General features: G+C 54.3%; 4 protein-coding genes across 4 annotated transcripts; 2 read left to right on the forward strand and 2 right to left on the reverse strand.

Annotated features, from left to right (window-relative positions):
- Positions 1–1,580: 1,580 nt before the first annotated feature.
- SODALDRAFT_325936 (hypothetical protein) lies at positions 1,581–3,842 on the forward strand (the record flags this gene model as incomplete). Its single annotated transcript, XM_028610036.1, has 2 exons — positions 1,581–2,209; positions 2,288–3,842. The coding sequence occupies 2 exons, from the start codon at positions 1,581–1,583 to the stop codon at positions 3,840–3,842; spliced, it is 2,184 nt and encodes a 727-aa protein (XP_028464439.1).
- A 356-nt stretch (positions 3,843–4,198) lies between these two features.
- Positions 4,199–6,867, reverse strand: SODALDRAFT_335736 (hypothetical protein). Its single transcript, XM_028612533.1, has 3 exons — positions 5,893–6,867; positions 5,656–5,753; positions 4,199–5,552 (listed from the first exon to the last, which is right to left on the reverse strand). The coding sequence occupies exons 1-3, from the start codon at positions 6,650–6,652 to the stop codon at positions 4,458–4,460; spliced, it is 1,953 nt and encodes a 650-aa protein (XP_028464440.1). The 5' UTR covers positions 6,653–6,867; the 3' UTR covers positions 4,199–4,457.
- Positions 6,868–7,894: 1,027 nt separating this feature from the next.
- SODALDRAFT_282187 (hypothetical protein) lies at positions 7,895–9,959 on the reverse strand (the record flags this gene model as incomplete). The annotated part of the gene is made up of 3 exons (XM_028608328.1): positions 7,895–9,288; positions 9,373–9,796; positions 9,894–9,959. 3 exons carry the CDS (start codon positions 9,957–9,959, stop codon positions 7,895–7,897), a joined length of 1,884 nt encoding a protein of 627 aa, XP_028464441.1.
- A 2,888-nt stretch (positions 9,960–12,847) lies between these two features.
- SODALDRAFT_282599 (hypothetical protein) lies at positions 12,848–14,343 on the forward strand (the record flags this gene model as incomplete). Its single annotated transcript, XM_028608347.1, has 2 exons — positions 12,848–13,672; positions 13,756–14,343. The coding sequence occupies 2 exons, from the start codon at positions 12,848–12,850 to the stop codon at positions 14,341–14,343; spliced, it is 1,413 nt and encodes a 470-aa protein (XP_028464442.1).
- Positions 14,344–14,901: the final 558 nt, after the last annotated feature.

Genomic DNA, 14,901 nt, shown 5'->3' on the forward strand with positions numbered 1-14,901 from the left:
ATATGGCCAGTAAGTACTTCGTACCTTACTGAGGACAAAATGGACCATCTGACTTTGGATCAGGTGTCACAATGGAGGAAGGAGTGCCTTGAAAAAAGTGCTCCCTGGACAGAGTCACAGGAATACAACGTACTTTCTAATCATGTCGCCATGCACAGAAGCCAAAGGAGGCTTTGTCTGTATCCATACCCACGCCGTATAGTGGTCTGTGGTCGATGACGGTCTGTGATGGATCTGCAAACTAGACCGACTCAAATCTGGGTCCGCGGAGGGGGGTTGACAAGGTGGTGAGGATCGCTTCGTGGCCCCTGAGCTCCTTTAATAGTGACGTGTACAGTGGGTGAGCAATAATGTCGGTACATTTCAAAGATGCAGTGATTCGTTACTTTTGCAACATAATATGGTTTTGCCCTGATATAAAAGTGTTCCATAAAAGTTTCGAAGCATTCTACTTTGGGTTGTCCCGAAATTTTTGCTCACTCACTGTACCTGATACGAAATGAGAAGACGTCTCGGTACCAGAGCACCAGAGCAGGCCCCTGAGCGCGCCAAAACGGCCAAACAGACTACCTTCAGTGATACCTGATACCAGTAATGTACCAACGTAGACATACAGATACGTAAGGTACCTTACCTTGTCTGCACGTCCTTTTCTGTTTAAGGTACATAAGTACCTTACCTTAGGTAGCTTCCATTCACTAAGTTACGTACCTGTAAGGTATTGCCTTAGATACCTCGCCTTATATTCACAGCACCGGTGTTCTCCAACGGTAGAAGGTGGAACCTACCCTCGGCGCCTGCCTCTTGACCAAAAGTCGTAGGCATAGCTAATTAAAACTGGGTGACATCCTTCAACAACCAGTTGCCCCTTTCCTCTTAGGTCGACTTTTTTTTTCTCTCTCGTCTCTCCGTTGCATTTGTGACAGTCACTCTTTTATTTCCATTTATTGTTTCTATCTTATTATATTCATTCTTTTCTTCTCATTCATTCTCTATTGCCGTCGCCTTGTTACTCAAATTCCGAATTCAGCCCCTCGTTTCAACCTCCAACAGAAAACTAATGACGAGAGAACGTGCCCCGGGTTCTAGACTACGCCCTCAGAGATAGGCTTCCTCTGAGAGACTCGTTTCCTTCCAACACAACGCCGCACCACCTCGACATCCGCGGTGGATCCTCCTCTCACGCTTAAGCTGTTACAGCTCTTCTCCGTTGCGGAATCTCCAGGTAGCGACGGATTCTGCTCGACAATTTGCCTACGCTATCTATCCATCTCAGGCGCATAATTCGTTCCTCACCGGCTTTGATATAAGGCCCTCTCTGGTTCAGACGCTTCTCGTCTTCAACACTCGTTTGTCTACTTGCTTAATACCTACGTACCCTGATACAACCGACCTAGATTGCCGCCACGCGCCGTCGCTTTCCCTTTTGTTTCCCCTTTTTTTCCGGCCCTTATGACGGTCGACTGCTCTGCTCCCCGAGAGCTCTTGTTGCTACTACAATCGCCCAATACACCTGGAGAATCAACTCCACCAATCCTTCCCTCCTTACCCTGCCATACTCTCGACTTCTCACCTCAACCATGGCCGAATCCGGGACCAATTCAACCGGCAGCACCCCGAAATACTATGCCCCTAAGGACAAGAGCTGTCCCTACTGTGGCCAGGTCTTTACATCTTCCTCGCTCGGACGCCACCTCGACCTCTATATTAAAGACAAGAACCCCAAGCCCCCAGATGGTATTCACGATATCGACGAAATTCGAAGGGTTCGAGGGAACATCACACGGCGCCAGCCTCGGCCCCGCGGCTCACTAGGCCGCGCCGTGTCCACCCCAACCGGTACTCCCAGGCCAAGTCTAAGGAGGGAATCTCTGAGGAACCCAGAAACCTGCCAGACGCCCGGCTTACCCAGAGAGGGACAGTACGTGGTGGATTCCAGACTGAGCAGGTTTCCCCTCACACCGGGATGGGACCAACCCACTACCAACGGGATACACTCGCGGACGCCCGAATTTTCTCAAGGACCGCCCGCAGTTGCGGGCGGTGCCCAGGATGCTGCTCAGAGGCCAGGCATGTCGAGACAAGTCAGTAAACAGGTGTTGCAAAAGGCCCAGCTCGACGTCAAACATCGCTTGACCGACGCAATGGACACGGCCAGGGCCGCCGAGCTGGCGCTGCGGGAAGTATTGAGCTCATGGCGGGCTGCCAGGTAAGAGACACGTCCCAGATCTCACATTGTCCCAAGAGTCGGCTGCATTGAGAGCTAACAAGTTTCTGTGTGTAACAGGCAACAACTCGACAACAAGACCATGCCGTTGGACTTCGACCCTCTCTCCCTCGACTTTCCCGCCCTGACGCTTCAATGCCTGCAACCGCCCCCCACGCTCTTCTCTTCTACACAACATCCGACTTCCACCTCGTGGTCCGTGCAGTTCCCAGGTCAAAGGGAGTTCGATGCGCTGCGAGCTTACTTCCAAGAAGAGTTTCGAGCATGGAGGGCAACCCGCGCCGCAGCCACGAGTGCCGCCATGGATGAATTGATCTACCATCCCTGTGATGGTTCATCGCGGGATTCTCGAGAGGCCATCAAGAAGGCAGAGAAACAGGCGGACTCACTAGAGCGCCAAGTGAATGAACATCTGCAGTCTGCCTACGCAGTGTGGGATGCCCTGCCGTCGCAGAGGCGCAACGAGCTATGGGTGCTAGAGCTAGCAAGAAGTGTGGGAAGGAGGCAGAAAGAAGCGGAGGCTATGAAATCAGACCAGCATAAGCTGAAGCAGGAGATCGCCAATCTCAAGACCCAGATAGACCAGCTCGTGCATTGGCAACAGCCGTGGGAGTTTGGGATGGTCACGCCGACCACCATACCGCTCGACCAACAGCTGGTGGCACATGTCCTTGAGGCCGGGGGCAGAGGCGGCCGGGGTGTCGGTGTGGCATCAGACGACTCGCATCTGGATCTGAATGAAATCACCACGCGCTCGATTGAACGATGGAAGAAGGTCATAACATCGAACCGTGCCGCGTCCGGTGGCATGAGCGCTCAGCGGCCACTCAATCAGACTCTGAACGGGACGTCGGCAGCGACACCCACTGCAACAGTCCAGCAGCAACAAGGACAACCGCAGCAGCATCAGCATCAGCATCAGCATCAGCATCAGCATCAGCAACAACAGCCACGGCAACAGCCACGGCAACACCAATCGCACATGCACTCTCAAGCGCCGTCACAGGGGATGCACCAGGTTTCGCGACCATCAACGTCGCTACAACGACAGTCTACAAATACAAGTGTCACAGGTCAAAGCGATCATACTGCGGCGTCCACAGTCGGACCGTCGTCCATTTATAAAAGTGAACGGGATGCCGATGCGGATGCCGATGCTGATGCAGACGCCGATGCAGACACAGATTCTGACGCCGACGCCGACGCCGACGCCGACGCCGATGCCGATATCGATGCCGATGGGGACGCAGATGGGGATGCATATGGGGATGCAGATGCAGACGGCGATGTGGATGCCGATGGCGACATGGATGCCGACGCCGACCTAGATATCGACACTGAAATGGACGATAAAAACCTCTCCATGATAAAAACGTCGCCAAGGCCGTTATCATCACGACCCATGCAGCAGCAGGCTACGCTCCAGGTGCCACGGACCCGTGGTCCCATTCAGCACCGTGCAGGAGATGCGCGGTTCACGCTACAAACAGGTGCAGATCGGGGGCACATCAACTTGAGTCGGTCCATGCCGAACATGCAGCCTTCAATGCAAGGCATTCTTGTTAACGACATGGTCATGGCTGGTGATCGGGGGGACCCGATGTATATGGATTGAAGATGGGATCAAAGAAGCGAAGCTTAATATGTTTTATTTTTCTCTTCTTTTCTATTTATTTTCTTTCTTTTTACTCTTTCATGTAAACCTCGACACCTTGGAATCTTTTCTTGGATGATCTTCCCTTGGCCGAAACATAACGGCCAATGTTCTCAGGGGTGGTTGGAACAAAACTGGCCCACCCCTTGTATAGACACGATAAGGCTCGAGACACTGGGTTCTGAAGGGTGGCCCCCATTCACCAAAGCCCATTACTTCCTACAACCTTTTGGATATATGCTGTGTTAATACGGACTTTCATATTGGATGGGTTGAAACCATTCTCATAGCCCGATTTCTTTGGAGGCGGGTGATGTATTGGGTATTCTTCTGTTCCACTTCAAACGGCACAGCAAGGCGAACACGAACAGCGAGACATGTGAAGGAATATCTGCTTGATGGTGAGCCTTTCAGCATGTTACTTACCTTGACCAGAAAACGACATAATCAACGTCGCTCCCCATCACTCTGAACGCTTGTCAACGGAACCGCCGATAAAAATCAGCTTCAGGGGTCTATGGATAGTATCTAACTACACTCAACTTAATAACTGAGCAGCCCTGCTGTGTCCGAGGCTCAATACCCAAAATCCTCCCAGACAACCTCCTCCCCCTCCAGCCATTCCCGCAAGTCCTTCAGCAGAGCAGGTCCCGCGCAAAGGAAGAACTTCCTTCTCGTTGTATTCTCGTCGTTACTCGGCGGCTGTTCGGCAACCACGTCCTCTTTCTGAATCCTTCTCCGCTCAAGACCCGCAACGCCGAGTTTCTCAAGCTTCGAGACGGGATCATCTTCCCCTCCGTCGGCTTCTCCTTGCGGGACGGTCCCGGTCACGAACAACTTCACCCGCTCAGCCAGCCCGGGTATCCGTTCCAGAGAGTCGACAACGAGTCCTAGGTCCGCAGCCCGCAGGGTCCACAGGACTCGGAACGCCGCCGGTGCGCCCCCGCTTCCAGCTATTTGGAGGAGCTCCGGCGCCTGCGCGAGTAGAGGTGTGATACCCACACCTCCTGCTACGAAAAGTGCCTCACCCTGTCCTCCCTCGAGGGCCGGGGCGATACGGAACCGCTCTCCGCCGCCGAAGCCGCGGAGGGGAATCTCCAGCGGAAGGCCGTTGTTGAGATTGTATCTCTGAAGGTGACTCGTGGTGGGACCGCCCACCCTGGCCGTGATCTGCACCTCCAGAGGCTCTGCACCAGACGATGTCCGCGGCGGCGGATGATTCGACACGGTGAATGTCCGGATATAGTCGTCGTTGAGGCTCCGCGGGTCGCTGTCGCACATGTGTTCCCAGCCGTGGTCGAGCTCGGGGGCGAAATCGAGAGTGGCGTGTTGGCCGGGCTGCCAGGTCGGCGCGGGTTTTCCCTCGCTACCCGGTGCCGGTGTCAGCTTGAAGGTGAAGCGCGTGATGCTGGGCGATAGCGGCTCGCGACGGGACAGGGTGAGGACGGCGGAGGTGGGGGAAGCGGAAGCCACGGGATCGACGGCCCCTTCCGAGATGAGGGCTCGAACCGAAGGGTTGTAAGGAGAGTAGTCTACCGCAGATACATTGCGGAATGGCAGGCCCCCTTGCACGAAAATGGCGGAGGAGACGATGATCTTGACGGCGAAGTTGGTGCGCGGCATGTAGGCGGCGGCATCAGAACCGAAGAGGAGGTCTGTTGTTCCTGTGATCTGGATAGGAGTCTGATGTTAAGATTTTGGGTACATTCATCGCTGCCCTCCGTTGATTGAAGGTGAGTCGAGCCTCGGATTTCTGTGCTTGAACATGACTTACATAAAGAACATCGGATGTGTCAAAGTTTGGGACGACGATACCGAGACGGGGGTCGATTTTGAGATTCCCCAGCGTCTGATAATAACGGTTTCCGGAATCTGAGATTTCGGGGCCCAGGTTAGAGAAACTACCTATGAGTGGTTGTTCACACGAGGTGTGTGTAATTCCCCCTTCTCTACCGTTGACCCTACCCCGGCGAGCCAGAGCCAAAGGGGAAGGATGATGACAGTTACTCACATTCGGGGAACACCAATTCGACACCTCCTTCGTCATTCCGCGCCACTCTCACAAAGCCAGGAGGTCCACCGCGATGGTTCGAATCCATCGAGTTCCCATCGGTGCTCGAGAGGAAGAAGAGATCCGCCTGCTTGATGACATTCACGGCGTCGTCGCTCAGCGGCAGTGTACGTTCCACCTTGCCAGGGGTCGGCGTCCGCGGCGCCACCTCACGCTTATTGAGGTACTTGGGGCAGTTGCCCAAGCTCTCGTTGATAGCGAACGCCATCTGCAGCTCGCCGCTGCTGTTTCCGGCGCCGCCGTCCTGCCGCTTCAAATCCGTCACAGCGCCTGCGATCATGTGTCCGCCCAACTTGACGCGGTCCCGGTGCGAGAGGTCAATGGACGCACCGGAGATCATCTTTCCCTGGCCGTCGTTAGGCCGCACCACGGCATTCAGCTCCACGCCACCGGTCTCGTCGAGTCCCCAAAGCGCCCTGAACACGGGGTCGTTATCCACATCCACCTCGCCCCGTACGCCGAGGACGTTCTCGGCAATCGGCCGGGCGAATCCTCTCTCGCCGGCCCAGACCGTGGTCCAAGGTCGGCCCTGGGCGTCGAGCGTACCAAGGGCTAGCATTGGTGATACTGAAACGCGAAGACCAAAGGGCCCCGACAGGCCCGGGAAGGTCGGGTTGTAAATGTCCGGTACTTTGAGCATACGTTGCACTTCCAACTCGCCATGATGCCACCCGAAACCCGCACCACCGAGTGTCGCCATGTTGAACGCTACGAATTGAGGTGGCAGCAACTGAGGATGATGAGCGGTTCCTATGACCGAGGTGAGGAGAGCAAAGGAAAGCGATAGGTCCCTCATGATGGTTAGGAGACGCCCCCAGCAGTTCCCCTCCCCTTTTTCTATCTTTTCCACCTACGGCATTGACTTATTTTTTTTCTCCCTTTTTTTTCTTCTTTTTCCGCAGGTAATTCTGTTGCTCCCATCTATTAATACCCCGCGTTGGATCTTCCTCTAATTTGTCATTGGGTATTATCAAAGTCCGAGAATCCTCCAGGTGTCCACGACCCCTCCGTCCGTCCTGTACGCACTGTGCCTCCTTGTCAGTGTTGGTACATACCGGGTTGACGACAAGGCCCACTAATTTCTGTCTTCACCACCACCACCAGTCATCGAGGTTCGTATCCCCTGTTTTACCTGCCGCTTTGGCACTGTGCTTCCCGCGCCGGCCCCCACGTTTTGGTTACGCTCCCCCCACCGGTAGCGCCAACGCGCCATTTCTGCGGGGCACCTCGTCATTTCCTCGGCTTTCAATTCATTCCACCGAACTACCATCCCATATCCGAGTACATAGGGCAGCGGGAGTAGAAGTAGGGCCAGACGCTTAGCAGAGCCGGCTTCACTAATCAATCATAGCGTATGCTTAATAGAAACGAGATCGGCGCCTGAACCAAAATGTCGAGGTTCTGGACATATGTACGATCGAGCTCACTCACATTAACAAACACTCAAAGAAGCGCAGGGCCTGACTCCTGTAGACCATTGCCGATTGGTGGATCGTTTGGGACTAAGCCTACCTGTAGACGCGCCCTTCGCACTACAACACTGCTTAATTGCAGTGGATGTATAGCAAATTAGAACTAGGTAGTTGGGGGTTTCCTTACCATCATGACAAAGCAAAGTCATGCCGTAGAAGCGAGGTTCACCTGATGCCACATCAAGGGCGTGTCGTTCAAAGTATCGACCAACCAGAAATGTCTTGAATAAATAATGATCGAGGTTTGAGTCGGTCCTCGCATCTCTAAATGTGTCGCGTCGCAATCGGAAGCGCAACGGACATCACCAATCCAACTCCCATCATGACATGAAATGCGTATGTAGGCAAACGTGCCCCCTACGCCAGTAGGTAAGGGTATCCATCATGAAGTAATTACAAAAACGTTGGTATCTCGCGGGGTCATACATTGGTGTTCTCGGGTCTTACTTGAGGAGAAGGAGATACTGCTACTAGTAGTATCTTCGTTCCCTCTGCGACTCTAGGTCCGTATCGTACCTATCATAGCTATGTGCTCCGGGCCCGCGAGGACCCGGTTGTTGTTGGCCTTGTGGTGTTCCCGCACCATCAAAATAGTCAGAAAAGTCGAAATAGTCGTCCTCTTGCGGCGCCATTGGCGCCGTCATGTTTCGTTGTGGAACGTGGCGGGGCCCAGGTCCCGGTCTAATACCCGGCCCGCCTAAGGGCATGGGGCCCGTGGCACTCCGGACCGGGGGGCGCGGCTGGTAGCCGGGTCTCATGCTTCCGGGAGGACCGGGGCGGAGTGCACGGGGTGCGGCTGATCGGTCCGAAAATGTTGATGGGGCCAGACTGGCACGGTCACTGGGGTATTGTGAAGAATCCACATAGCCGGGCCTGCCCTGCCCAGATGGCGCCCTGCCGTAACTGTGGAGTGACGGCGCTGTCGGAGATCTCACTGGGGGAGGGAAAGACGGCATGGTTTCCGAAGAATAGGTGGCCGGACTCTCGGTCATGATGTTATGATGAAGCGTGGATGAAGAGGAAGAAAATGTCGAGGCGTGGTGCAAAGGGGGAGGGCCGTTTCGCAGTGAATGGGACGTATCCGAGCGCGCCGGTGGCCCATAATACTCGTCGCCTCTTCGTGAGGGCAACGAGCCGGCTAGTGATATCGGGGTGCTGTATCCCATTTCGGCGCTGTTGCTCGCAAGCGGAGCTTCGGGCGCATAGCTGTTGGACGACGTCGTTGTGGATGTGCCCCTCCTCGACGGCATCGGTCGTTTTCGGTCCATCGCGCCGAGTTCGATACTGCCAGGGGTCCCAGGTCGTGACGTATAAGGAGGCAAGGACGCATTCGTTGGTTTCCGATCGAGCTGGGGCATCTCGGGAAGTTTGTCGGGTTCGCCCATGTCGGGAAGCGTCGGGAGGGTAGCTTGACGGGATAGCTTGGGGGGCTCGAAACCGTTCTTTAGGGCTTCTTTGGCTTCCGCCTTGAGTTTCTTCTGTTCTTCCCTAGCGAAAGCCTTTTCCACCTTTTCATGCACGATTTTGGTGAGAGACTTGTTCACTTTGCGTTCGCAGTAGGCCGAGAGACCTCCATCGGCCCGGGGGATCCAATGCCAGAGGAACAAGACGTAGAAGAGAACGGCGGCAAGGAGGAAAAGGGCGGAGAAGATCCAAATGACGAGAGTGAAGAGCATGCCCGACAGGATGACCATCTGCTGTTGGTCTTCCATGGCCAATTGGCGAATCTTATCGAAGAAGCCCAAGATTTCCTGTCCTACATCGGAACCGCCGTCACTCGAGAGTTTGGCCACATAGACAGACCTCAAGGTCAGGGCGTTGATAACCTGACGGGGCCCAGAACACAGGATGACGCGAATCCACGCTGCAGGCAGGCTGTTAGCAAAAAAAAAAAAAGGAGTTCGTACACGAGGGCAGAGAGGCTAGGGAGGGGAAAGGGTCCGCGAACATTGAAAGCTAAAGTAGGTGAAGAGGGCAATGTACTCGGCGCCCTTTTTGCTCTTGGTAAGCTCGGCAAAGACGAGAAAGCGTTTGAAGCCCTGGCCTTTGCCAAAGCGGAGACTCTCGAGACGGACAGCGATGTTATCGAGATAGCACTCGGCGATGTTTCCTCGCTTCATGACGCGCATGGCTCTGAGCTGTTCAAAGGCAAGGTTGACAAAGGAGGCAATAATGCAGGCGGAAAAGATCCATTTCGAGATCTGGAAATCAATGGCGGGCTGAATGGCAGAGGACCATCGGTCAAAGGCGAGCAAGTTGATAGCGGTAAAGGTATCAACACCGTAAACGGCGATGGAGACGATAAGCATAAACCACAAGTAGACGTAGGCGAAAGGAGTGCCGCAGCCTTTAGACTTGAAGTCGTTGAGATTCTACGAGATGGGGGTTAGCGAACATGTGATCGGACGGGCAGTAGAAGAGTGGGATTGTTCGGGGGAGAAAAGGGGGGGGGAAGATGGGCAAGCTTACGATGTAGTCCCATTTCTGCTCAGGCCGGCCCTCAACTGGTTTTCGGCGATGGGTGCAACAGCCCATACTGAATCATGCGCGAAAATGACCCGATCGATTGACTGTAAGGTTAGAAAACCAAAGGGGCCACCTGGCAGTCTAGGCGAACAAAGAACGAGTAGGGAGAGGGAATGAAAATCAATAGCGACAGGACGAGGTCGTGGTGGTCGAGGACAACCATATCAGGTTGTCGATTGAACGAGAGGGTGTTCGGATTCGGGCCGGCCGTCAACACATGTCGTTCTTCGCCCGCGAAGTGACCGACTGTGTTTGTTGGAAGAGGTGGTAGTGGTGGCGGCGCCAGAGACTCCGATTGCAAGAGATTGTCCAAGTGACCAAGAGGATGTAAAAAAGGTACAGTAAAAGCAAAGAACAGAAGACGAAAAACGTCAAAAATGAAGGGATTGAAAACAAGGACCGGAAAGGAAAGGTGGTACGTTGTATGAGCTGGCGACCGCGACCGCCGACGGGTGAATAGGGTTCTGATTATGAAACGAGGCGACGTTGTGTCACAATCGAGCAGGCCGGAGGATGATGGGCTGCGGTTAAGGACGGGAAAGATGCCGACAGAGAAACTGGTCTCTTTTTTTCTCGGTGACGATCTTCTACTCTTGCCGCTGTTGCCCCTTGGACGTTTGATCGACCGCACCAGGCGAGTGAAATGACGCGACACCAAAGAATGCAGTGTCGCCGACACAAACAATAGATAGGGTTTGTAAAGCCGCAGGCGCTCGGGGTCCTGCTACACGTCGTGTGCCGTATGTCGAGTACAGGGTGGCAATGAATAAGAGCCGGGACGGCGAGTCGAAAGCGAAGGACGATAGGGAGTGGCGAGCAGCTTTCGGTTTATCTTCTGACAAGAAATGAGCGGCGGCGTATAATGAGGGAAACACGCGAGAACATGAAATGCAAACAACTGAGCACCTTCCCTTGGGAATTGAGGGTTGACGGTGTGGAATGGATATTACGCGGGGGGTTGGGGGGAACGGGAATTGAAGAGGAATGATGATGGGATGGAACGAAGGGGACGGGAGTGGGGAGGATAATTAGGACGATAACCAGGATCAACCACCAAACTACCCCGGAATCTGCATGGAGGGAGCCGGTCTCTGTTTTGTATGTGCGAAGTACCGTTGTACCTACATACATTTACAAAACGGTAATTACAACGTACGTGGTAACAAGCAGGTGCGACGGGGGGGGGGCTCCTAAAGTTCTTTAAGGGCATGAAGTACGAAGTAGAGACGCGGGACGAGTGTAATAGGTAAGGTACCTTAGGGAATTAAGGTAGGGAAATAATGGCAATAATAACCCCACGATAGCAGAATAGGTACAACGTACGTACCATCTCTGTAGAACAGTATGACGCGGAAAGAACAAAGGTCCCTGCCTATCATTTCACTAGGTTCGTGGGAGATGGAAGCGCGGGAGATAGAAACGCGGGAGGCAGGCGACGTTGAAGGTGAAATGGGGAGGAGTGGACGGGTTAAGAATGGGACGGTACGCTAGCACGAATAAACATGGTCAATAGGACTGAACCTTCGTCCCATGAATGGAGAAGAAGGGACCTATCTGCGCAGTCCTCGACGCAGGTACCGCGCGCCACCACCTCTTGAAACGGATTAGTGGGTGACACCAGGACTGGGCACGCGCCAGACCACGTCCCATTGGCTATTAACGGCTTTCTCAGCCAACAAGGAGCTTGCCCCTTGCTGAATCCCTGCTCCCTCACTTCATGTGTACAACGTAACTCACAACGTACAACGTACAACGTAATTACAGCGCTTCACCAAGACAAAAGTGGGATGGAGTTTGTCACGTGCGATGTACCCGATTCCTTTTGGATGTCTTCGGTCTGGGCGGGGCAAGTCAGCTGCTTCGTACGTACATACATAGTGATTGCGGTTGCAATCAATGCCAATCAACGACACATTGATCTTCATCTTGGTCCAACCCGGAACAGTCTCTTCGGCTCGGTTCTCGGTCGCACGAGGCTCACGGCGTCCTTGGTCCTATCACTCAACAGGTTCAACAGTGGCAGCGATCCTGGCGCCGAGCGACTCGATCTAGGTACATACTCAACGAAGCACGATCTACTCGTCCATAATGAAGCTCAGCCAGACCGGGCCAGCTTCCGCGGTCTTGTAAGTTAATCAAGTGAGGCTCCTGTATTTCTTCCCTTTCCTCTCGCTACGTCCTGAACAAAGGAACGCCATGCCAAGGCGAAAAAAGACGGCACGACAAAGGACTATATCCGCATCCGGGTGGACACTAATTACGAGCTCACTCGCTCATTGTCTATTTACTTTGTTTGGCACAAAGCCTCGCTCCACTCTACCATTCCTCGAATAGTGTATATGCACCCCCAATTCACCAACAAAGGAGAGGGGGTAAGGATCCGAGGAAAAAGGATGTCCATCGCCCTGCTTATCTTGAGCTCGAGCTCCCCGAGTCGTATTGTGCAGCAGGTCTTGAATGGAGGCCCTGGCTACTGGGCTAGTACGTCTTCTGGTGAAGTTGGAGGCATCAATAATGTGCATTTACGAACATTTACGAATTGCAACTCGACAGGTATCCCCCTTTTAGCATCCTGTACGCCGTATTGAACCTCGCTCGGCCCATCCGACAAAGAAACTCCTTGCCAAATACGAGAACGATTCTTTGTTGTTGACCCCAGGGAGGTTGCTAAGATGAAGCCCGCCATGATATACATGCTTGAAATCCCCCCGGTGTCCCATCCTCCTATCATTGATATTGAGGTTCCCAGTCAGTTCGATATTTCAGCTCTACTGCGGGACAGCTCAACACCGACACGTACAAGTATCCTCGTCAACTCCAACGTCTCTTGCTCATCTCAGAGACAGGATCCGAAGCCAATCAAAAAGAGTTGAAGAAAAGACCAGATACAGCGTAAAATGGACCCAAAATCCCAGCAGTTTCAGCTTGTCAAGAAGCTCACAGATGAAATATGGCTGGCCACGAGACCCGAGAGTGGGGAGGAATTCCTAGCCAAGCGGATCGATGATTTCGACGAGTACTTCCGGTCTCGCTTCGAGGGATCAGGAAAGCAGCAGCGCCAGGCCAAGGGATTGATGGACCTCGTCTACGAGCACAACATCGGGCGCAACATCTCTCACGTCCTCAACCACGAGAACCTTGTATCGCTAGCCGGCTATCTGCGCCAGAAGCCTCTCAATCCCAAACCCTTCGATACCAAGCAGGCTACGGATGACTATCTCGTATGGGACAACTGCGATGCTGGGTTCCTCGAGCTCCTAGTGATCAACGGGGGTGGAAAGGGCCGGCGCAAGTCGTTCCTGCCCGAGTCACTCTGCTGGCATGTCCTCACCTCGGTCATGCGCGCTCTTACCTGGCTCCACGACGGATATCGGCTGGGAACCAACTGGGACACGGGGGAGCAGAAGTGGATAAAGACCGACATGGACTGGATGCCCATCCTCCACCGTGACATCACAGCCACCAGCATCATGTTCCAGCACCCCCGTGGTGAGGAGACGTACGGTAGCTGCAAACTGGGCCGGTTCGCAAAGGCATTCGTCTCCGGACAGCCGGCCGACAGGCAGGGTGAAGAGACCGCGGATGGGCCTGCACTGCACAGCTCCAGTGGCCAGATACTTGCCCCCCACGCCAACTTACCCAAGGGGTTGAAGGCGCCACCGGACGCCAGCGCCGCGACGATGAAAAAGTTTTGGGCCGAGTATACCACGGGGAAAGCGCCTGTAAGTTTTTCCGCGTCCTCTTTATTCCAATCTCTTCGGCTCCGGTATGTTTACTGACATGAACTTTCTGCACCCGGCATAAGGACCAACGTCTTTATACGATCAGCGACGAACACTGGTCCCTCGGCGCCGTCCTATGGCGCATGATGACGTCCACGAAGCTCCCGTCGCAGGACAGCTGCAGCCTCTGCGAGAGCAAGTGCCGCCACATCACGGGCTGCGTGCAGCCGCTGTGCCTCATCGCCGAGGCGGAGGAGGAAGAGGGCTGCCGGTGCGTCTACGCCGGGTGCCAGCACATTCAGGCCCGGCTCGACGCCAGCCCCGAACTCCGGCCGGAGCACAGACGGAGGTGCGACCACCCCAAGTGGCGAGCGGCGGGCTGTGACTGTCCCCGCGGGTGTCCGCGGCCGGACGTCCACATCGACGACGTGCTCGCGCAGCTCGATTACTCCAAGTTCCTCGTCCGGGCGGTGCGAAAGCTGTTCGACTGGGACTGGGAGACCTCGCGACGGGGCTCTGTGACGCTGTGCACTGAGATCAACGCTGCCTACCGACAGTGGAAGACGCAGACGAGCGAGGGTCGCGAATATGTTGATGTCTACGATGATGCGTGGAAAAGGTACATGGTTCTGAATGGGAAGTTGGATGAACAGCAGAAGGGCGGCGCATAAGGTACCTTGGTTGTATCGCATCACGGAGTAAATTCACTGTCCACAAAGTCACTTTTCCATGGCGACTCGTATAGCCAGTGCCTTTAGACCTGCTTATGTACGGTTTCGCTTTCGGACGATCAGTTCAACCATCCCTGTCAGCCAGCGTGAAATACTCCAGTTGAGTTTTCATCGATACCGTCTCCTTTTCATTCCTCGAGCCTCGCCAACATTCGGCATGTCTAGTCGCAAGAGGATCGACCTACAGCGGTGTCCGCAGAGTGGAGTGTACCTGTAGGCTTATCGAGGAACGCGAAGAGCACTGCATCCGTACCTTACCTTACCTACCTACTGTAGGTACCTTACCTTACTTTACTGTAAGTAAGGTACTCGTAATGTACCTATGAAGATAGAGGTACCTTATACGAACCCAAGGTAGTGGGAGCGCACGGACCATTGATACACACGTGATACTGCTACTCCGTATATTTGGAGGAATCAGAGACGTGCTCTTTCTGGCAGCGGGGCAGGCCAGCAAGAGCAACGATGCTGCTCTGACATGTCAGCCTTCCTCCGCCC

The sequence above is a fragment of the Sodiomyces alkalinus genome, assembly GCF_003711515.1.
Source record: "Sodiomyces alkalinus F11 unplaced genomic scaffold SODALscaffold_9, whole genome shotgun sequence".
NCBI lineage: Eukaryota > Fungi > Ascomycota > Sordariomycetes > Glomerellales > Plectosphaerellaceae > Sodiomyces > Sodiomyces alkalinus.